Here is a 22,116-nt window from a genome sequence, read left to right as displayed (position 1 = left end):
TTTGGGTTGAGTTGGACCTAATGAGAGACTCCAAAGTACCATGCGGGTCTTCATTACAGGTTACAACACAGATGAGGAAACCTTCAACTACTTTAATAGTTCAGAGTTCAGACACTGACTTTGATTAAAATGAGTTTGGAGCTGTAAAACTTGTTTTTTTTGGTCAGATCCAGGCCAAAAGGGCCCAGACCCAAAAAATTCCAATCCCAGCCTAATAAGAAATCAACCCTGCGCCTAAGTTAGTCGAGAGTGGAGCTCCCTCCTTGCAGCAGCTTTCTCCTAGCAACTTCCAGTCACATGAATAAATGGAAATTGTGCATAGTATCAAAGCTCTTTGTGCTCGCCGGCAAGAACTTGAAGAACCCTCGTCAGTGTAGCAGAAACCCGTCGCCCATCATTGAAGCTGAACCTTAAAGATGAAGCCTACAACAGAGCTTTTCCTTCCGAAGCCACAGCAAGGACGTCTCCGTGAACACCCTCCAGCACTCAGCAGCTCAAGTTGCGATCTCGATAGGTTGCCGAAGCTGTAACCGCAGCTGACCCACATCAGGAACACCAATCTTCGTGGCCACATTACCTTGGGATGCATGCGGACCCACTGCCACAGATCAGACAGAATCGAAGATGGATTGTGACTCAATGAAACTCAGCCTTCTTCCCTTAATGCTACCGATCTATCAAGTCTTCTCTCACTCTTTGGAACAGCGTCAGAACACCCAAATTCAAACAAGGAAGGTAATGAACCAGCAAACATGCTGTATCACCGTCTCCCCAGGATGGAAGTCCCAAAATGCATAACCAAATTACCCTCAAACTTTCAACCTACAAACAAAATAAATTCCTTTCTGATTCAATTGATTCACAGCCAATCCAAAACAAATTACATGCTCATGATCTGTTTGCCATTTGCAGTGACATGTCGTTCTCTCTTTTCAAAATGTTCGCCATGGTTTGCGGCTTGCACCCAATCCTGTTGAAGAGAACCGCCGGCTGAAAGCTTGGCTACTTCATGCGCTAAGGCATTCCCGTCTCTAGGAACTCAGGTAAACCCACAATTTGAGATATGTCGTGCTAAATCCAAAATGTCATCCAAAATAACTTGAATTTCTGCAATTGATGCCTTTGATTTTAGAGCTTGGATGAGAATCAAACTGTCAGATTCCAAAATAATTCTTTCCAATTGAAAGTTCCTTGCTATTATTAGTGCTTCTCTAACCGCTAAGGCTTCCGCAGCTAAAGGCAAGGTGGCCGCTATTTTAGAGTTTGAGGCTGTGAGAAGATTTTCAGCGTGATCTATGAATAATACTGCTGCTGAGAGCTGTAAAACTTGGTTCGATTGTTCACATTTTTGTCACTTTATTTGGGCCGGAGGTGAACAACTATTCGGCCAATAAAGTACTACTCCCAAATCCCAATTTGGAACCACCCGAAAGTCCACCCAAAACTCCAAAGTAGAAAGAAAAACCTTGTGTTAGAGGCTTGGTTGAGTGGTATGTCATGTGTTTCCTTGACAATTATACCCGGGTTCAAGTTTTAACTTTTATTGGAGGCAAACTCCAATATAATTCTTCATAAATATCAAATTTAAAAAGAATTAAAAGATTAATAATGACGATTATTATTATTATCGTTTTCAGAGTACATATTAAAAAATTAAAATTAAAAAGTAGGTTCTGAGTAAATAATAATTTTTTTTTTATTTTATTTAAAAAAATCCTATAACTCAACAAATTCTTCTACTTATTAAATAAAATTGTCCTAGAAATTAAATATTTTATTTTCTTCTGTTTTCTTTTTCTAAATAGCTATCTAAAATTATATAATATCAATAAACAAGCTTACTTTTTAAGTAATTATTGTTGAACAAGTGATTTGGTTACCCAGTTGTATGACCTTGTCAATTACCGGTTTGGTTCTGAAACATATTTGGTTCTGAAACATATCAGACACGGTGGAGAACTGGAGATGGTAGCGCGAAGAGAGGTCATACGGTGGACACCGTGAAGACTTGTGCCGTTACTCTTGCGGCGGCGTCTGTGTGGTCACGGTGGCTATTTATGGTGTGGGTAATGGGTTGGCAGTGTGGTAACCAAGAACGAAGAACTTGTTGGCTATGGTGTCTCAGTTTCAGCAATCATCGTGTGTTATTGCTACAAATTACCAAAAGTTTAAATCTTTTGAAATACCCAAATGCTTGTTCTTCCTCAATTTTCTCAAACATTTTTGTTCTTCACCTGCACTTGCCTTCGAAGAACCTTGTGTTAAGATTGATCCTAGCTTCAATTCGGACTCTTTCTATGCTTCTCTTATTGATAATTCAACACACAGGAACCAATTGAATCAGATACATTGCCAGTTATATGTCTCGGGGTTGCAGCATAAGGGGTTTCTCATGACAAAACTTGTTAATGGAAGTTCAAATATTGGAGAAGTTTGTTATGCACGCAAGGTGTTCGATGAATTTTGCCATCCGGATGTGTTTATGTGGAATGCTATTATTAGGAGTTATTCGAGAAGCAACATGTTTAGGGAGAGCCTTGAAATGTATAGCCGGATGAGATCGGCAGGGGTGCATCCAGATTGCTACACTTTTCCTTATGTGCTCAAAGCTTGTACTGAGTTATCGGATTTCGGTTTGAGCCGGTTAGTTCATGGTCAGGTGTTCAGATATGGGTTTGTTTTGGATGTGTTTGTGCAGAATGGCCTTTTGGCGTTGTATGCTAAATGTGGTCAAATTGGTAATGCAAGAGTAGTGTTTAATAGGTTGTGTGATAGAACTATTGTTTCATGGACTTCGATCATTTCTGGATATGCGCAGAATGGGGAAGCTATGGAAGCTTTGAGATTGTTTGATCAAATGAGAAAAACCGATGTGAAACCAGATTGGATTGCTCTGGTAAGCATTCTGAGGGCTTATACTGATGTGGATGACCTGGAGCAAGGAAGATCTCTTCATGGTTGTGTCATCAAAATGGGTCTTGAAGATGAGCCCGATTTGCATATTTCGCTTATAGCATTGTATGCAAAATGTGGTCAGGTGACAATTGCAAGATCTTTTTTTGATCAAATGGAGACGAATAATGTGATTATGTGGAATGCAATGATATCTGGTTATGCAAAAAATGGTCATGCCGAGGAAGCAGTACAATTATTTCACGACATGATCAGAAGAAATATACGACCAGATTCTGTCACTGTTAGATCTGCAGTCTTAGCTTGTGCACAAGTTGGTTCCGTTGAATTAGCACAATGGATGGATGACTATGTTACTGCGAGTAAATATAGAACTGACATCTTTGTTAACACCACCCTCATAGACATGTATGCAAAATGTGGAAGTGTAGAATTTGCTCGCAGGGTATTCGATCGTACATCTGAAAAGGATGTTGTTGTCTGGAGTGCAATGATTATGGGATATGGATTACACGGTCAAGGCTGGGAAGCGATTTGTCTTTACCAAGCAATGAAACAAGCAGGGGTTTGTCCAAATGATGTCACCTTTATCGGGCTTCTCACAGCATGCAATCATTCTGGCCTTGTAAAACAGGGTTGGGAGCTGTTCCATTGCATGAGAGACTTCGGAATTGAGCCTCGCAATGAGCATTATTCATGTGTGGTTGACCTCTTGGGGCGCGCAGGTTATCTAGACAGAGCTTTTGCTTTTGTCATGACAATGCCAATTGAACCTGGTGTGAGTGTTTGGGGAGCACTTCTGAGTGCATGCAAGATCCATCGCCATGTAATGATGGGAGAATATGCAGCAAACAAGCTATTCTCATTGGATCCTTATAACACAGGACACTATGTACAACTCTCTAATCTTTATGCTTCCTCGCGTATGTGGGATTGCGTTGCACGTGTTCGTGTTCTTATGAAGGAAAAAGGGTTAAATAAAGACCTTGGATTCAGTTTAATTGAAATCAATGGGAAACTGCAGGCATTTCATGTAGGCGACAAGTCGCATCCAAGGACCGAGGAAATCTTCAATGAGCTTCAGAGATTGGAGAAAAGGTTGAACGAGATTGGGTTTGTCCCTCATACAGATTCTGTTCTGCATGATCTGAATTATGAAGAGAAGGAGGAGAATCTTTGTGTTCATAGTGAGAGGATTGCAATTGCTTATGGGCTAATTAGTACTGCTCCTGGAACGACGCTTAGAATCATAAAGAATCTTAGAGCATGTATAAACTGTCATGCAGCAATAAAGCTTATATCAAAGCTTGTTCAAAGAGAGATCATTGTAAGGGATTCAAATAGGTTTCATCATTTTAAGGATGGTTTGTGTTCATGTGGAGACTATTGGTGAGAGAGATGAAGTGATTTATGAATGGCTCAACCTCAAGACACCATAGAGAAGATAAAGAGAAAGAGAACGTAACATCAGGACCCATTTGGATCTTCTCTTCTTTGATCTCTAAAAGACACCATTTTTGGGATTTTTTTAACTCATTTCTCTTCATTCACCATTTTTTATCTGTGTATTTTAATTGTTCCGTTTATTTTAATATTGTTATCTGTATATTCTAGTTTTTTTCTTGTGTTACTTACTTCATTTCTAGGGTTTTCATTTCTAAGGTTTGATTCATGATATTTGTGGTGTGTTGCTAAGATGTGGTTGTCAAATACTCAAATTGTGTAGTCTATTTATTGGCAAAATCTGTCCATGAATGAAACAAATACGAGAGGAAAAAGAATTTATCGATATATATCAAATGAATTGATCTATATGACTCTGAATGTTATTTTCTTGCTAAATTGATCAAGATAATGGGGAGTGGGTTTGGGGATAGTCACCTAATCCTATGGAATGGAATAAAATTTGGAAGTTGTGGTATTTTATCTGTAAGGGGTATTTGCTATTTAGAAATTCTATGATAATTCAGTATGTAACATAGAGGAGGGAATTCTGTTGGCACTCTAGAACAGCAGAAGTATGTCTTTACACTGGAACATATGATGCACTTTTTTATGTTTATGATTTGTTCCCTTTATGTTGACCTAGACATTTTGCTTTTCAAAAACAATAATAAAATATATTGATTCTGTGCATATGTGTTTACCATGGAATTAAAGGTTTGGTGTTAATTTTTATGAAAACATCACATCACTTAAATTTTTTACTTTCTTTTGTTCTGGTACTGGACAAAAAATCTGTGTTGTATTACAAATATTTGGATGAACATTTAAAGAAATATAGTTTTAGTTTCTGACCTTATAACCATGTATTTCTGAACTATTTGTTTACATTAGATTATTGCAATGTTTGAAGCTTTTATTGATATCAGTTCTCAAGTTTTAATTTGTTAATATGAATGTATCTTTTATTGCAGGTTTGTTGTACGTTTTCAGAATTCTAAAGTAGTAATTGTTTTCAGGCTTCAAGGCATAAAATTCTGACATGGATTCAGAACCCAAGTGATCCCTTTGTCTTTTTCGGCTTTCTCTTCTATGTTTAGTTGGGAACATCTCATACTCTTTTGTTTGAAGCAGAGACCCTTATTATGTGCCTAGTTATGAGTGACTTATGGCGTTCCCCGCCAGTGGACTATATGACAAAGATATCCAAATCCCTGACTCGTACCATTTTAAATCTCCTCCTAGTTCACATACTCATGAGCCAACTGAGTGAGTGCATCATAATAATCTATTTTATTTAAATATATTAATATTAATTAGTCAATTTGTTTTTTTATACATCCTTTTTCTGTAATTGTTTTGTGCTACAGAGCCGAGAATCTATTTTCTTTGAAACAGACGCATCCTTATCATGTATTGGCAATGGATCATTATAATAAAAGCATAGATAATAAGGCTTTTAATCTATTGATTTTCTCAAAGTACATTACTTTTATTCGAATTTTTTTTAGTTAGATATTTGTTTTTTAGGAAGAGGAGTACAAGATTTCAAGTTTGGTCAGTATGGGCAAAACCAGGATAATGTGCTTCGGTGATCTTGGTTTTCTTCGCCACCTCTTTTGAAAGGCTGTGCCTAAAATTGCCCATTCGACAGCCGAGCCTAGAATTTTCTATGCTCGAGTTCATGAGTTTGAGGAAATTCATATACCATTTTGTGACTTTTATAGCGATTCTATTGATAACTCAGGTATTCTCATGTGAATGTATATATATAGAATTTTTTTTGTTTAAATTATTTAAAGAACCTTTCACTTGATGTTTGCTAGAGAGCTGTGAGATTTGCAGTCTCAAGAATTATAATGAATTCTGGAAGAAAGCAAAAGAATTAAAGGATAAAGAAGCAGATAAAGCAAAGGCAATTCATAACTATGGATATTTTCTCCATCCAATTAATTTTAGTAGCATGTACCAATCTTCCCATGGAGACAAATAAATGTAGGCAACAACTGCTTTTTATTATTTGTCTTGTTTTTTTGAACTTTATATTTATTTATTTATTTATTTTATTCTCTTTGGAACTCTCCAACAATGACACAAATATTATTAGGAAGCTCTTTCTAACCTTGTGTGGGGCCAATTTGTTATGTATGTCAGATAAACTTAGTAAATATTTTATTGTTTTTTTATTTTTTTCATTTGTGTCCTGTTATGGTTTTTATTTTATTGTCTAATTCTTATTCTTGAAACTGTAGGATGAACAGTGAATCGGATGGAAGGTGAAAGAGATCTAGGATGCCTGGTCCAGTAGTCCCTAGAAAAGTATGAAAGACATTACAACAATGATATGTTTGGTAGTAACAATTCTAAAAAATACTTTGTATTAAGTATCTTATACACTTTTTACTATAATAATGATAGGTTTAGATAGTTATAGGTGGTTTTAAATTGTGATTACAGTTTGTCACGGAGAGAAAGAAAATGCAGCTGATGTTGTCACATGAATTCAATTGGAATGGTGTTTATGGTGATGGAATTCTTTGAAATTTGTTTTTTTCTTGGTTGGTTGTTTGAATTTCTATGAGGCTTTGGATTTTGGTGATGGGTTCAATGGTTTGAATTAACTGTTAGAATTTGAAATCCAATACTTACACGGAGATTGTTTGAAACAATGCACATTGACTAAGGAATACTCAGCATGCTCCTAAAGCTAATTCAACCAGTTATTCTTGGAATAAGAAAATAGAAAAGGTGATAGACAAATTGACAACCACCAAAATATACTTGAGTTGTCAAAGATAAAAGTTTAAAATAATCTTGTCTTTGAAGGTTTTTAAAGTAATTGACAGTTAATAATTTGTCATAGATTTTGTTGAATACTATTATATTTGATGTTATAATGTCTATATGTTTTCATCTAATTAAGTTAAATTCATTACAAGTCTAAAAATGTATAGAAACAGAGAGATGGCAGCTCCACCTGCTAGGGAACGTGCCCTTTACGATTACCTCATCAAGCTCCTTCTTATTGGCGATAGCGGTTTTTTCCTTCTTTCCCTTTTCCCTAATTATTCTTGTTATAATTATAGTTAATTATTATTATCTCAACATGTTGTGTTTACATAACTTGATTTTTGTTTAGGTGGATTATTTGGGTTCTCGTTTACTTTCCAGATCTTGTGCACTATATCAAATTATATAGAGGGAAATTATAACTTGGGATTTTACAATGGTTGATGTGGCAATGAGGTTGAAGAAGATGTTGGAGAAGTACTTTGATTCTCTACTTAGCTAGGCCTAGAATTAAAGTATATAGCTGAGTAGCAGGCATTTGAAGTTGTGCAAGTTACATTAAGTGGGAATGAATGTGTATTTTTTGTCCCTTTGTATTTCCCAACTTCAAAAGTTTATGGTTTGACTTTTAAGATAGTATTTGAAATATTAGTTGTTGGACTTTGTCTTGAGTTTATTTCAATTTTCTTCTTTTCTTGTACCCTGTCTACTAAGAAAAATATCTAACTTGTCTAGATTCAGATATAGATTATTAGAAACATTTTCATATCTTGTTTCCAAATGTTCTGTTCCTCCCCCCCCCCCCCCTTTTGTTGGTTGGCTTTAGAATCTTGAGATGCATAACTCTAAGAAGGAAAAAATGCCATGCCATGCCATCTCAAACTCAAAGGCACATGACATGCACATGCTAATGCTACTTCAGTTTGGATGTCTATTTGAAATGACACGTGGCTTCGTAGTTTGGTGGTGAAGGATTATTATTATACTTTTGCTAAGATGTTCAGATTCCCAATATAGATTGTGATTGACTCATTGGTAGTTCTTTCATAATAATCTTGGAACAATGTTCTTTTTTACATCATTTTAATTTCTGCATAAACATTTCCTACTTCTCAGATGAATCAAACATTTTCAGGATTTTTGATGTAATTAATTAGCATAATTTGTGATCAAAATGGAAAGTTAAAATAGTTTGATACTTATTATTGTCAAATGTTATACACAAATTACATTAAAAAAAAATTACTGGTTAAGTAGCCTGGTATATTCAAATAGAATAAGGTCCAGTTTGGGTAAACAACTTAATTAAGTTACTTTTGAAGAAATAACTTAAACAATAAATGCTTATATTAAAAGTAGCTTATAAATAAGTTATTTTGTTTTTGGTTTTTTAGTTCTAAAAGTACTTATTTTAAGAAAAAAGTGATAAAAAATTTTTTATTATGAGAGAAGTTATTTTTTTAACTTCTCCTTAAGCACCAAAATAGTTTTTTAGAAAGTTACAATTTTATTTTGAAAATTATACCAGACATTAATACTACACATTTTTATAAGTTAAAAGTAAAAAAAAAAAAATAACTTATGAACCTATTTAAACGGGGCCTTAAGACATATTCTTATGTCTAATGAGTTTTTTTGTTTTACTTTTTTTCTGTACTCATGATAAGTGTTTTACATTATTATATTTTACAATCAAATGAAAATTTAAAATAACCAAATATTTAGCCACGTCAATTTAAAAAGTCACCTCATATTTAAGGATGGTTTGTGTTCATTTGGAGACTATTGCTGAGAGAGATGAAGTATGATTTATGAATGGCTCAACCTCAAAACCAGCATACTCCAAAAAGCTAATTCAACCAGTTATTATTGGGATAAGAAAATAGAGAAGGGGATGACAACAATCAAAATATATTTAGAGCAGCCAAAGATAAAAGTTCAAAATAATCTTTTCTTTGAAGGTTTTTAAAGTAATTTACAGTTAAGAATTTGTCAGATTTTGTTGAGTACTATTATATTTTTTTTGGTGACTGAGTACTATTATATTTGATATTATGTGTGTTGTTGTGAAATAAAAGATATATATAATAGAGATGTATAAATAGAAGACTCTAATATTAAAATAATTAGCTCAATAATAATTTATATATATATAATAATATTATATGTTGTAATGTATATATATATACAAAGATAGAAAGGAGTATTAAAAATAAAGAGAGAGAGAATCGCATATGTTTATTGTTGCAATCTCAATATAATAAAGATGGTTAATATTGCTATTAATATTATATGCAAAGAGTAATAGAAAATAGAATTCAAAATACTTATAAAATAAAAGAAGAGAAAGAACTGTAGTAGAAATATAAAGAGAAGAGTATTTGAGTTTATTATTGTTGTTGTATTTCTCTCGGAGGCAAAGGCCTCTATTTATACATGTACGAGGGGGATCAATTTCAACATTCATTAATTATTATTCCTTCTTTGAGAATGTGAGTACTGCATGGGAATGGGCATCCACGTCCCATTCTTATCTCAACACTCCCCCTTGGATGCCCATTTAGGATTATTGCCTCATTAAAACCTTACTAAAGGAAAACCTTGTGGGAAAAACCTTAGTGAAGGAAAAAGAGTACAATATCCCTTGTGATGGGGACTGCCTCATTAAAAACCTTGTCAAGAAAAAACCCAATGGGAAAAAAACCTGACCAAGGGAAAAAGAGTACAGTCTCCCCCTCTTGCCGACATCATTTAATGTCTCGAAATCAGCGCATTCCAATCTCATGTACCAATCTTTCAAAGGAGGATTTTGGGAGTGACTTTGTAAATAAATCTGCCAGATTGTCACTTGAACGGATCTGTTGGACATCAATTGTCCCTTGATTTTGAAGGTCATGAGTGAAGAAGAATTTGGGAGAAATATGCTTTGTTCTATCACCTTTGATGTATCCACCCTTAAGTTGAGCAATGCATGCTGCATTATCTTCAAACAGGACAGTTGGAGCTATCTTATGATCAATCAGTCCACATGATGATAGAATATATTGAATCAGACTCCTCAGCCAAAAACACTCGCGACTAGCTTCATGAATCGCTAGTATTTCAGCATGATTAGAGGATGTTGCAGCAATCGTCTGTTTTGTGGACCTCCAAGATATAGCTGTACCACCATATGTGAACAGGTATCCTGTTTGAGATCTCCCTTTATGTGGATCAGACAAGTATCCGGCATCTGCATAGCCAACTAGTTGTGACTTGGATTCATAGGGATAAAACAATCCCATATCAACCGTTCCATGAAGATATCGAAAAATTTGTTTGATTCCACTCCAATGTCTTCTGGTTGGAGAGGAACTATACCTTGCTAGTAAATTCACCGCGAATGATATGTCAGGTCGCGTATTATTAGCAAGATACATTAGCGCTCCAATGGCACTAAGATATGGTACTTCAGGACCAAGGATATCTTCATTTTCTTCTTTAGGACGGAATTGATCCTTTTTCACATCCAAAGATCTTACGATCATTGGTGTACTTAATGGATGTGACTTATCCATATAGAATCTTTTCAAGATCCTTTCTGTGTATGTTGTTTGATGAATAAAGATCCCACCTTTTATATGCTCGATCTGCAGGCCGAGACAAAACTTAGTCTTTCCAAGATCTTTCATCTCAAACTCTTCTTTTTGAGTTTTTATAATTGTTGGAATCTCTTCAGGAGTCCCAATAATATTTAAATCATCAACGTACACAGCAATTATAATGAATCCAGATGCAGATTTCTTTATGAAAACACACGGGCAGATATCATCATTCTTGAAACCGTTTTTGGCCAGATACTCAGTAAGACGATTATACCACATTCGTCCAGATTGCTTTAAACCATATAAAGATCTTTGCAATTTGACTGAGTATAACCCTTGCGAATATTCATTGGATGGTTTAGATATCTTTAGTCCTTCGGGGACTTTCATATAGATATCCCGATCTAATGAGCCGTATAAATAGGCTGTTACCACATCCATTAAATGCATATGCAGTTTATGATATGCAGATAAACTGACCAAATAACGCAATGTTATCGCATCCACTACTGGGGAATACGTTTCTTCATAATCTATACCGGGCCTTTGTGAAAAACCTTGTGCCACAAGTCGGGCTTTATAGCGCACAACTTCATTTTTCTCATTTCGTTTTCTCACAAATACCCATTTGTATCCAACAGGTTTTACATCTGCAGGTGTACGGACTACAGGTCCAAAGACTTCACGTTTTGCAAGTGAGTCTAATTCAGCCTTCATGGCTGCTTCCCATTTTGGCCAATCACTTCTTTGTCGACATTCTTCGACTGGTCTTGGCTCAAGATCCTTACTTTCATGCATGATATCTAATGCCACATTATATGCAAATATTTCATTGACAATTGTCTTATTTCGGTCTCATTTCTCTCCTGTAAAGACATAATTTATCGAGATCTCGTCATTTTCACAATTTTCAGGTACCTGAACGTCTTCTGGCGTTATATCAGAATTTTGGACAACTGCGGGTGTCTCTACTATGTCTTTTTCAACAGGAATCATATTTACCTCTTTTCTCTTTCGAGGATTTTTGTCTTTGGAACCGACAGGCCTGCCACGCTTCTGGCGTGTATTTGCTTCAGTGGCTATTTGTCCTACTAGGACATCAATTCGAATTGGGACATTTTCCGTCCTGCCACGCTTCTGGCGTGAATTCGCTTCAGTAGCTACTTGTCCTACTGGGACATCAATTCGAATTGGGGCATTTTCCGCTGGTATATAAGATTTGGTTATCCTCTTTGTATCGGAAAATGCATCAGGCAATTCATTTGCTATTCTTTGCAAATGTATAATCTTTTGAACTTCTAGTTCACATTGCGCTGATCGAGGATCTAAATGCATCAATGATGATGCATTCCAATTAAGTTCCTTTTCAGGAAGCTTATTTTCTCCCCCTAATGTTGGAAATTTTGATTTATCAAAATGACAATCCGCAAACCGGGCTTTAAACACATCACCAGTTTGTATCTCAAGATACCTCACTATAGAGGGAGAATCATATCCAACATATATCCCCAATTTTCTTTGGGGTCCCATTTTGGTGCGATTAGGTGGTGCAATGGGAACATATATCGCACACCCAAATATTCTTAAATGGGAAACATTTGGCTGCTGGCCAAAAGCTAATTGTATAGGAGAGAATTGATGATAACTCGTTGGCCTCAAACGAATAAGCGCTGCGGCATGTAAAATAGCATGCTCCTAAACCGAGGTTGGGAGATTTGTTCTCATAAGCAAGGGTCTAGCAATTAATTGGAGGCGCTTAATAAGTGATTCTGCTAACCCATTTTGTGTGTGAACATAAGCTACTGGATGTTCAACACTTATTCCATTAGCCATACAATAAGCATCGAAAGCTTGGGAAGTAAATTCACCAGCATTATCAAGACGAATTGCTTTGATTGGATTTTCTGGAAATTGTGCTTTTAATCGAATAATTTGAGCCAGTAATCTCGCAAACGCCAGGTTGCGAGAAGATAATAAGCACACATGTGACCATCTCGAAGATGCGTCTATCAAGACCATAAAATATCTAAAAGATCCACATGGTGGATGAATAGGTCCACATATATCACCTTGAATCCTTTCCAGGAATTCAGGAGACTCAAATCCAATCTTTACTGGTGATGGCTTTAAAATTAACTTTCCTTGAGAACATGCAGCACAACAAAATTCACTAGTTTTAAGAATCTTCTGGTCCTTTAGTGAATGTCCATGAGAGTTTTCAATAATTATTCTCATCATGGTTGTTCCCGGATGGCCCAAACGGTCGTGCCAAGTTATGAACTCATTTGAGCTAGTAAACTTCTGGTTTACAGTGGCATGTGATTCAATTGCACTAATCTTGGTATAATACAACCCAGATGAAAGTGAGGGTAATTTTTCTAATATAACTTTCTTATTTGAATCATGAGTTGTGATACATAAATACTCATGATTTCCCTCATTCATCGTCTCAACATGATATCCATTTCGGCGAATATCTTTGAAACTCAACAAGTTTCTCAGAGACTTGGTAGATAATAGTGCATTATTTATTATAAATTTTGTTCCTCCAGGAAACAAAATTATAGCTCTTCCGGAGCCTTCTATCACATTGCCTGAGCCAATAATAGTGTTAACATATTCCTCTTTTGGCACAAGATGGGTAAAATATATATCACTTTTGAGAATAGTGTGTGAACTTGCACTATCCGCAAGGCATACATCTTCATTACATATCCTTGCCATTCTTCAAAAACAAATAATAATAAAATGAGTAGTATGCATAGTTAAATTGAATACTTGATCAGAATTATTTTTCTAAGAAACACTGTACATAAAATAATGTCATATACTGAAATTTTATTTTAAAATTTGACACAATTAATAATTTCAAAATTCATAAATATTAATATTTCATTATTTATGTACATCACATTTGAAACTTAAATACATAGAAAATAAAACTTAACAATAAGTTCTTTACATTATTTATTTACATATATACTTCACAATCCCATAGATTAAACTATTCCATCATTGATCAAATGACCAATATTTCCTTCAGGGTCCTCAAAGAAATCAGATACATCATAATGAGTGGTGGAGTTCTCAACATCATTTGAAACAAAATTTGTTTCCTTTCCTTTGTCGTTCTTTTTCAAAGATGCCTGGTAAAGATCGACTAGGTGCCTTGGGGTACGACAGGTACGTGACCAATGGCCCTTTCCACCACAGCGGAAACACTTCTCCTCGATTGATTTATTCTGCCCGATATTCTTTTCTTTGTCCCACTTCAGGTGAGATCCTCTCTTTTGAACATAATTCTTTTTCCTTCCATAATTTTTTTTATTGTTAAAACCTTGCCATTTACCTCTTCTGGGGTAATTTGCCACATTTACTTCAGGAAATGGGGCAGCGCCAGCTGGGCGCGCTTCATGATTTTTCAATAACAACTCATTGTTGCGTTCAGCAACAAGAAGGCAAGAAATTAACTTAGAATATTTTTTAAACCCTTTCTCTCGATACTGCTGCTGCAGGAGCACATTCGAGGCATGGAAGGTTGAGAAAATTTTCTCCAACATATCATGATCAGTTATTTTTTCCCCACACAATTTCATTCGTGAGGTGATCCGAAACATTGTAGAATTATATTCATTTATAGATTTAAAATCTTGTAAACGCAAATGCGTCCATTCATACCGGGCTTGAGGAAGTATCACCGTTTTCTGATGATTGTACCTTTCTTCAAGGTCTTTCCAAAGATCTGCAGGATCTTTTAATGTAAGATATTCATTTTTCAATCCTTCGTCAAGATGACGACGGAGAAAAATCATGGCTTTAGCTTTATCCTTCTGGGATGCATTATTTTCAGCCTTAATGGTATCTCCAAGATCCATTGAATCAAGATGGATTTCAGCATCTAATATCCATGATAAATAATTGTTTCCAGATATATCAAGAGCATTGAATTCAAGATGAGAGAGCTTCGACATAATGAAAATTTGTTACCTGAGTCTTCCTAAAAATTTGATCAGAGTCTCGTGCTGATAACGTGTTGTGAAATAAAAGATATATATAATAAAGATGTATAAATAGAAGACTCTAATATTAAAATAATTAGCTCAATAATAATTTATATATATATAATAATATTATATGTTGTAATGTATATATATATATACAAAGATAGAAAGGAGTATTAAAAATAAAGAGAGAGAGAATCGCATATGTTTATTGTTGCAATCTCAATATAATAAAGATGGTTAATATTGCTATTAATATTATATGCAAAGAGTAATAGAAAATAGAATTCAAAATACTTATAAAATAAAAGAAGAGAAAGAACTGTAGTAGAAATATAAAGAGAAGAGTATTTGAGTTTATTATTGTTGTTGTATTTCTCTCGGAGGCAAAGGCCTCTATTTATACATGTACGAGGGGGATCAATTTCAACATTCATTAATTATTATTCCTTCTTTGAGAATGTGAGTACTGCATGGGAATGGGCATCCACGTCCCATTCTTATCTCAACATGTGTATATTTTCTTTTAATTAATTAAGTTAAATTCTTTACGAGTCTAAAAATCTATATCTGAATTTGTTTAGGTGAGCTTTAAAAAAAAATTTTTTTCGAGTTATTTTTTTTTTAAAGATCTTATAGAAAAGTAAAAGTAATTTTATGTTTGGATATTTCATGTAAAAAGATCTTTTTATCTATCAATTATGTTTAAGTATAATGATATAAAAGTACTTTTTTATTTATTTATTACACGAAAAATATCTTTTTTTTAAGAGAAAAGATCTTTTAAAAAATAATATAAATTACAACTTTTTTTTTTATTTTTCTAGTACTTTTACTTTTATTACTATAAATTTGCCAAACACGTTAAAAAATAGAAAAAGATATTTTTTATTAAAATAATGATACCCAAACAAACACAGAAACTATTTCGAATTATTTGCAATTATTTTTTTAATTAGAAAAATGAAAATAGAAAAGATGGGAAATTGAAGAGAAGTATATATAAGAGAGAAAGGTGGCGGCGTCTACCTCCGCCTACGGTAGAGCAACATAGGGAAGATAAAGAAAAAGAGAACGTAACATCACGACCCATTTGGATATTCTTTTCTTTGATCTCTGAAAGACACCATTTTTGGGATTTTTTAACCCATTTCTCTTCATTCACCATTTTTTATCTGTGTATTTTAATTGTTCTGTATATTTTAATATTGTTATCTGTATATTCTAGTTTTTTTTCTTGTGTTACTTCAATTCTAGGGTTTGATTCATGATATTTGTGGTGTGTTGCTAAGATGTGGTTGTCAAATACTCAAATTGTGTAGTCTATTTATTGGCAAAATCTGTCCATGAATGAAACAAATATGAGAGGAAAAAGAATTTATCGATATATATCAAATGAATTGATCCATATGACTCTGAATGCTATTTTCTTGCTAAATTGATCAAGATAATGGGGAGTGGGTTTGGGGATAGTCACCTAATCCTATGGGATGGAATAAAATTTGGAAGTTGTGGTATTTTATCTGTAAGGGGTATTTGCTATTTAGAAATTCTATGATAATTCAGTATGTAACATAGAGAAGGGGATTCTGTTGGCACTCTAGAACAGCAGAAGTATGTCTTTACACTGGAACATATGATGCACTTTTTTAAGTTTATGATTTGTTCCCTTTATGTTGACCTAGACATTTTGCTTTTCAAAAACAATAATAAAATATATTGATTCTGTGCATATGTGTTTACCATGGAATTAAAGGTTTGGTGTTAATTTTTATGAAAACATCACATTGCTTATATTTTCTTACTTTCTTTTGCTCTGATACTGGACAAAAAATCTGTGTTGTATTACAAATCTTTCGATGAATATTTACAGAAATATAGTTTTAGTTTCTGACCTTATAACCATGTATTCCTGAATTATTTGTTTACATTAGATTCATTGCAATGTTTGAAGCTTTTATTGATATCAATTCTCAAGTTTTAATTTGTTAATATGAATGTATCTTTTATTGCAGGTTTGTTGAATGTTTTCAGAATTCTGAAGTAGTAATTGTTTTCAGGTTTCAAGGCATAAAATTCTGACATGGATCCAAAACCCAAGTGAGCTCGTTTTCTTTTTTGGCTTTTGCTCGTATGTTTAGTTGGGACCATCTCATACTCCTTTGTTTGAAGCAGAGACCCTGATTATTATGTGCCTGGACTTATCATCAATGGACTATATGACAAAGATATCCAAATCCCTGACCCTTCTTATTCTGTGCCTGAACTTATGAAGGGCGCCACCAGTAGACTATATGACAAAGATATCCAAATCCCTGACTGGTACCATTTTAAATCTCCTCCTAGTTCACATACTCGTGAGCCAACTGAGTGAGTTCATCATAACAATCTATTTTGTTTAAATATATTAATATTAATTAATCAGTTTGTTCTTTTATACATCTTTTTTCTGTAATTGTTTTGTGCTACAGAGCCGAGAAACAATTTAATTTGAAACAGACGCATCCTTACCATGTATTGGCAATGGATCATTATAACAAAAGCATAGATAATAAGGTTTTTAATCTATTGCTTTTCTCAAAGTTTATTACTTTTATTCGAATTTTTGTTGTTGTTGATATTTGCTTTTTCAGGAGGAGGAGTATGAGATTTTAAGTTTGGTCAGTATGGGCAAAACAGTGTGCTTCGGTTACCTTGGTTTTCTTCGTCACCTCTTTTGGAAGGCCGTGCCTAAAAATTCCCCTTCGACAGCCGAGCCTAGAATTTTCTATGCTCGAGTTCACGAGTTTAAGGAGATTCATATACTATTTTGTGGCTTTTATAGCGATTCTATTGATGACTCAGGTATTCTCATGTGAATGTATATATATAGAATTTTTTTTGTTTAAATTATTTAAATAACCTTTCACTTGATGTTTGTTAGAGAGCTGTGAGATTTGCGGTCTCAAGAATTATGATGAATTCCGGAAGAAAGCAAAAGAATTGCAGGATAAAGAAGAAGAGAAAGCAATGGCAATTAATAACGGTGGATATTTGTTCTGTCCAATTAATTTTAGCGCCATGTACCAGTCTTCCCATGGAGACAAACAAATGTAAGCAACAACTACTATTTATTGTTTGTCTTGTTTTTTCTGTTTTTTTGAAGTTTATATTTATTTATTTATTTTATTCTCTTTGGAACTCTCCAACAATGTTACTAGGAAGCTCTTTCTAACCTTGTGTGGGGCCAATTTGTTATGTATGTGAGATAAACTTAGGAAATACTTTGTTGTTTTCTGATTTTTTTTTTTCATTTGTGTCCTGTTATGGTTTTTATTTTGTTGCCTAATTCTTATTCTTGAAACTGTAGGATGAACAGTGAATCGGATGGAAGGTGAAAGAGACCCAGGATGCCTGGTCCCTAGAAAAGTATGAAAGACATTACAATAATGATATGTTTGGTAGTAACAATTCTGGAAAATACTTTGTATTAAGTTTCTTATGCACTTTTTACTATAATAATGATAGGTTTGGATAGTTATAGGTGGTTTTAAATTGTGATTACAGTTTGCCACGGAGAGAAAGAAAATGCAGCTGATGTTGTCACATAAATTCGATTGGAATGGTGTTTATGGTGATGGAATTCCTTGAAATTTGTTTTTTTCTTGGTTGGTTGTTTGAATTTGTATGAGGCTTTGGATTTTGGTGATGGCTTCAATGGTTTGAATTAACTGTTAGAATTTGAAATCCAATACTTACACGGAGATTGTTTGAAACAATGCATATTGACTAAGGAATACTCAGCATGCTCCTAAAGCTAATTCAACCAATTATTCTTGGGATAAGAAAATAGATTTTGTTGAATACTATTATATTTGACATTATAATGTGTATATGTTTAATTAAGTTAAATTCATTAGAAGTCTAAAAATGTATAGAAACTATTTTGCATTATTTGCAATTATTTTTTTAATTAGAAAAATAAAAGTGGGAAATAGAATGAGAAGTATAAAGAGAAACATAGGGAAGATAAACAGAAAGAGAACGTAACATAACGACCCATCTGGATCTTCTCTTCTTTGATCTCTGAAAGACACCATTTTTGGGATATTTTTTAACCCATTGGCAGCTCAACCTGGTAGGGCACGTGCCGATTACGATTACCTCATCAAGCTCCTTCTTATTGGCGATAGCGGTATGTTCCTTCTTTCCCTTTTCCCTAATTATTCTTGTTATAATTATAGTTAATTATTATCTCAACATGTTGTGTTTACATAACTTGATTTTTGTTTAGGTGGATTATTTCGTTTTATTTGGTCTTGAATCATGGGATCCCTGAAGATATGCTTTTTACTTAGCTTACATTCCATTGCCATTACCGGAAGGGATTTTTTTTTTTGGTAGATTAATTGTTAATGGTGGTGTGGTATTGAGCTGAAACATCAAACATTATGTAGAGGAAAGTTATAATTTTGGGATTTTAGGACAGTTGATGAGGCATTGAAGTTGAAGATGTTGGAGGAGTACTTCGATTCTCTACTTAGCTAGGCCTAGAAGTAAAGTATATAGCTGAGTAGCAGGCATTTGAAGTTGTGCAAGTTTCATGAAGCTTGCCAGGCACACTGTGGAATGGTGGTAAAGAGTGTTTAAGACAAGATTAAGAAGAGAAACTCACATAGGGACATTTTGATTTATGCCGTTAGGATTATATTACGGGTAGATGGCAGGGTTTTTGTTGGAGAGCAGTTTATTAGTGTTCTTCGGCTCATCTAAAATTACCAGTATCATGGTGTTTCCAAATGTAAAAAATATATATATCAACTTGCTTGTCCAAATATACAAGTTCATATATCTGTTTCAAGTATTACAATTTCGCCATTTAATGGCTGTCATTGCAGGTGTGGGAAAGAGTTGTCTTCTTTTGCGATTTTCTGATGGTTCCTTCACCACCAGTTTCATCAGCACTATTGGGTTCGTATCTATTGATTCTTCATTCCTTGTGAAAATGCTATGGGAGTTACAACATGTTGATGTGGCATATTGTACTTTCAAAATACATCAATTTAATACAGCCATTGTAAGTTGTCACCAACATCTAAACATATATTCTCTGTCTATGCGTCGATAACACAGGTAAAAATTGATAATTTTGTTATGGAAAATCTTTTTATCTTACAATTTATTACCCAATTTTGCAGCATTGATTTTAAGATAAGAACCATTGAACTTGACGGTAAACGCATTAAGTTACAAATCTGGGACACAGCCGGTCAGGAGCGATTTCGAACTATTACCACAGGTATGGGCATTTGTTTTATGCAACCTGGCTAATCTAACATGTTGTGCTCGTTTTAGTTTCACTGTTATTTGATGTTTGTATGCGGATAAATGTCCCAAACTTTGATTTTATCTCCCCCATTAATTGGATAGAGGGAAAATGTTTCTTACAATCTGACATGCTTTTGCAGCTTATTACCATGGAGCCATGGCCATTTTGCTTGTTTACGATGTTACTGATGAAGCATCTTTCAACAGTACTACTCTCCTTACCCTGATTGCATTAGCGTTTAAAAATGTTTTCAGTTTCAGTCTTCTGGTGTTTAATTTCTTTCTCTGATTTCTATTAAATTATGTCAACAAAGAGGTTATGTGCTTTGTAGTTAAGCCTCTTTGTCCATGTTGACCAGCTTTCAATTTTTAATGTACCTGCTTCTTTCTATGAAGATATTAGGAATTGGATTCGCAACATTGAACAACATGCTTCTGACAATGTAAACAAGATCCTTGTTGGTAACAAGGCTGATATGGATGAAAGTAAAAGGGTATGTACCTAAGAGGGTTATCTTTATGTTCATATCCGTCTTTATCTTACTGTTATCGCTCGATACCAACGCAAGGTCCCTTTTCTCCTCTATAGGCTGTTCCTACCGCCAAAGGTCAAGCTCTCGCCGATGAGTATGGTATCAAGTTTTTTTTCGAAACTGTGAGTAGAACATGGTTGACAACCACATTTTCATTGAGTTTCATGTGACTTCATTATGTTTTATATTGGAAGAACATTTGCAGAGTGCAAAGACAAACATGAATGTAGAGGATGTTTTCTTTTCAATAGCTAGAGATATCAAGCAAAGGCTTGCTGACACAGATTCTAAGGCTGAAGTATGTACTTGACCTTTTATTTTCGTCCATTTCATTATTTCTTTTCTAAAAGATTAGGGCTTGTTTGGTTCATATTTCATTTTCTTCATGCATAAGATCTCGAAAGCAGAAAACATTAAAAATGAAAACATCAACCGGATAAGGCTTAAACTATATATGGGGGTTAAGGCAGTACATAAAAATGTTGCTTCTTTGGTGCTTGATGATGATACTGATATTATCTATCTGTGGTGGTTCAGCCTCAGGCGATCAAGATCAACCAACCGGACCAGGCTGCCGGTGGTGGCCAAGCCGCTCAAAAGTCGGCCTGCTGTGGTTGATGAAAATAACAATTGTGCAGTAAGGAGGGTGAAGATTCAACAACACTTGCCCCTTCAAATGGGTATTATACTTAATTTGATGACATTACAAGTGGGAATGAATGTGTATTTTTTTGTCCCTTTGTATTTCCCAACTTCAAAAGTTTATGGTTTTAAGATAGTATTTCAAATATTAGTTGTTGGACTTTGTCTTGAGTTTATTTCAATTTTCTTCTTTTTCTTTTCTTGTACCCTGTCTACTAAGAAAAATATCTAACTTGTCTAGATTCAGATGTAGATTATTAGAAACATTTTCATATCTTGTTTCCAAATGTTTTTTTTTCTTTGTTGGTTGGCTGTAGAATCTTGAGATGCATAAATCTAAGAAGGAAAAAATGCCATGCCATCTCAAACTCAAAGCACATGGCATGCACATGTTAATGCTACTTCAGTTTGGATGCCTACTTGAAATGACACGTGGCTTCATAGTTTAGTGGTGAAGGATTATTATTATGCTTTTGCTAAGATGTTCAGATTCCCAATATAGATTGTGATTACTGATTGACTCATTGGTAGTTCTTTCATAGTAATCTATGAACAATGTTCTTTTTTACATCATTTTAATTTCTGCATAAACATTTCCTACTTCTCAGATGAATCAAGCATTTTCAGGATTTTTTATGTAATTAATTAGCATAATTTGTGATCAAAATGGAAAGTTAAAATAGTTTGATACTTAGGGCCCGTTTGGGAAACACCAAAAAGTTACTTTTTTCAACTTTTGACTTATAGAAAGTTATATTAATGTGTTTGGTACAAATTTTTAGATAAACTTTTAACTTTTCAAAAAGTTATTTAAGAGCTTTTGAAGAAGTTAAAAAATGTGACTTTTCCTATTTTCAAAAGCTATTTTATCACTCTTATTTAATGCACAACTTTAAAACAATG

At 34.2% G+C, this 22,116-nt stretch overlaps 2 protein-coding genes across 17 annotated transcripts; both read left to right on the top strand.

Moving 5' to 3' along the window:
* The first annotated feature begins 241 nt into the window (after window positions 1-241).
* MEF22 (mitochondrial editing factor 22) lies at window positions 242-6,908 on the top strand. Of its 5 annotated transcripts, XR_002362088.2 has the most exons (7): window positions 242-735; window positions 913-1,043; window positions 1,947-4,374; window positions 5,331-5,625; window positions 5,887-6,103; window positions 6,183-6,351; window positions 6,609-6,908. XR_002362088.2 is itself a non-coding variant. In XM_088483493.1 (4 exons), the coding sequence occupies exon 4, from the start codon at window positions 2,114-2,116 to the stop codon at window positions 4,304-4,306; it is 2,193 nt and encodes a 730-aa protein (XP_088339619.1). In that variant the 5' UTR covers window positions 242-735; window positions 913-1,043; window positions 1,234-1,490; window positions 1,947-2,113; the 3' UTR covers window positions 4,307-5,823. The 5 variants fall into 5 exon arrangements, 2 of the variants coding, with proteins under 2 accessions (XP_088339619.1, XP_020977901.1); XR_015880767.1 differs by having other exon boundaries at window positions 1,947-5,625; XR_015880768.1 differs by lacking the exon at window positions 5,887-6,103 and having other exon boundaries at window positions 1,947-5,625.
* An 8,812-nt stretch (window positions 6,909-15,720) lies between these two features.
* LOC107635649 (ras-related protein RABE1c) lies at window positions 15,721-21,785 on the top strand. Of its 12 annotated transcripts, XM_088483488.1 has the most exons (11): window positions 17,684-17,823; window positions 18,081-18,139; window positions 18,278-18,344; window positions 18,840-18,905; window positions 19,609-19,681; window positions 19,909-20,009; window positions 20,179-20,244; window positions 20,435-20,532; window positions 20,628-20,693; window positions 20,777-20,869; window positions 21,109-21,485. In XM_088483488.1, exons 2-11 carry the CDS (start codon window positions 18,098-18,100, stop codon window positions 21,187-21,189), a joined length of 753 nt encoding a protein of 250 aa, XP_088339614.1. In that variant the 5' UTR covers window positions 17,684-17,823; window positions 18,081-18,097; the 3' UTR covers window positions 21,190-21,485. The 12 variants fall into 12 exon arrangements, 9 of the variants coding, with proteins under 9 accessions (XP_016194660.1, XP_020977900.1, XP_016194658.1 ...); XM_088483489.1 differs by lacking the exon at window positions 17,684-17,823 and having other exon boundaries at window positions 18,100-18,171; XM_088483490.1 differs by lacking the exons at window positions 17,684-17,823; window positions 18,278-18,344 and having other exon boundaries at window positions 18,081-18,171.
* The last annotated feature ends 331 nt before the right edge of the window (window positions 21,786-22,116 follow it).

Source organism: Arachis ipaensis, chromosome B4 (assembly GCF_059453495.1).
Source record: "Arachis ipaensis isolate K30076 ecotype BB chromosome B4, ASM5945349v1, whole genome shotgun sequence".
In the NCBI taxonomy this organism is placed as follows: domain Eukaryota; kingdom Viridiplantae; phylum Streptophyta; class Magnoliopsida; order Fabales; family Fabaceae; genus Arachis; species Arachis ipaensis.
The sequence above is the reverse complement of the archived record's forward strand: the minus strand, read 5'-3'. Positions and strand labels throughout refer to the sequence as shown.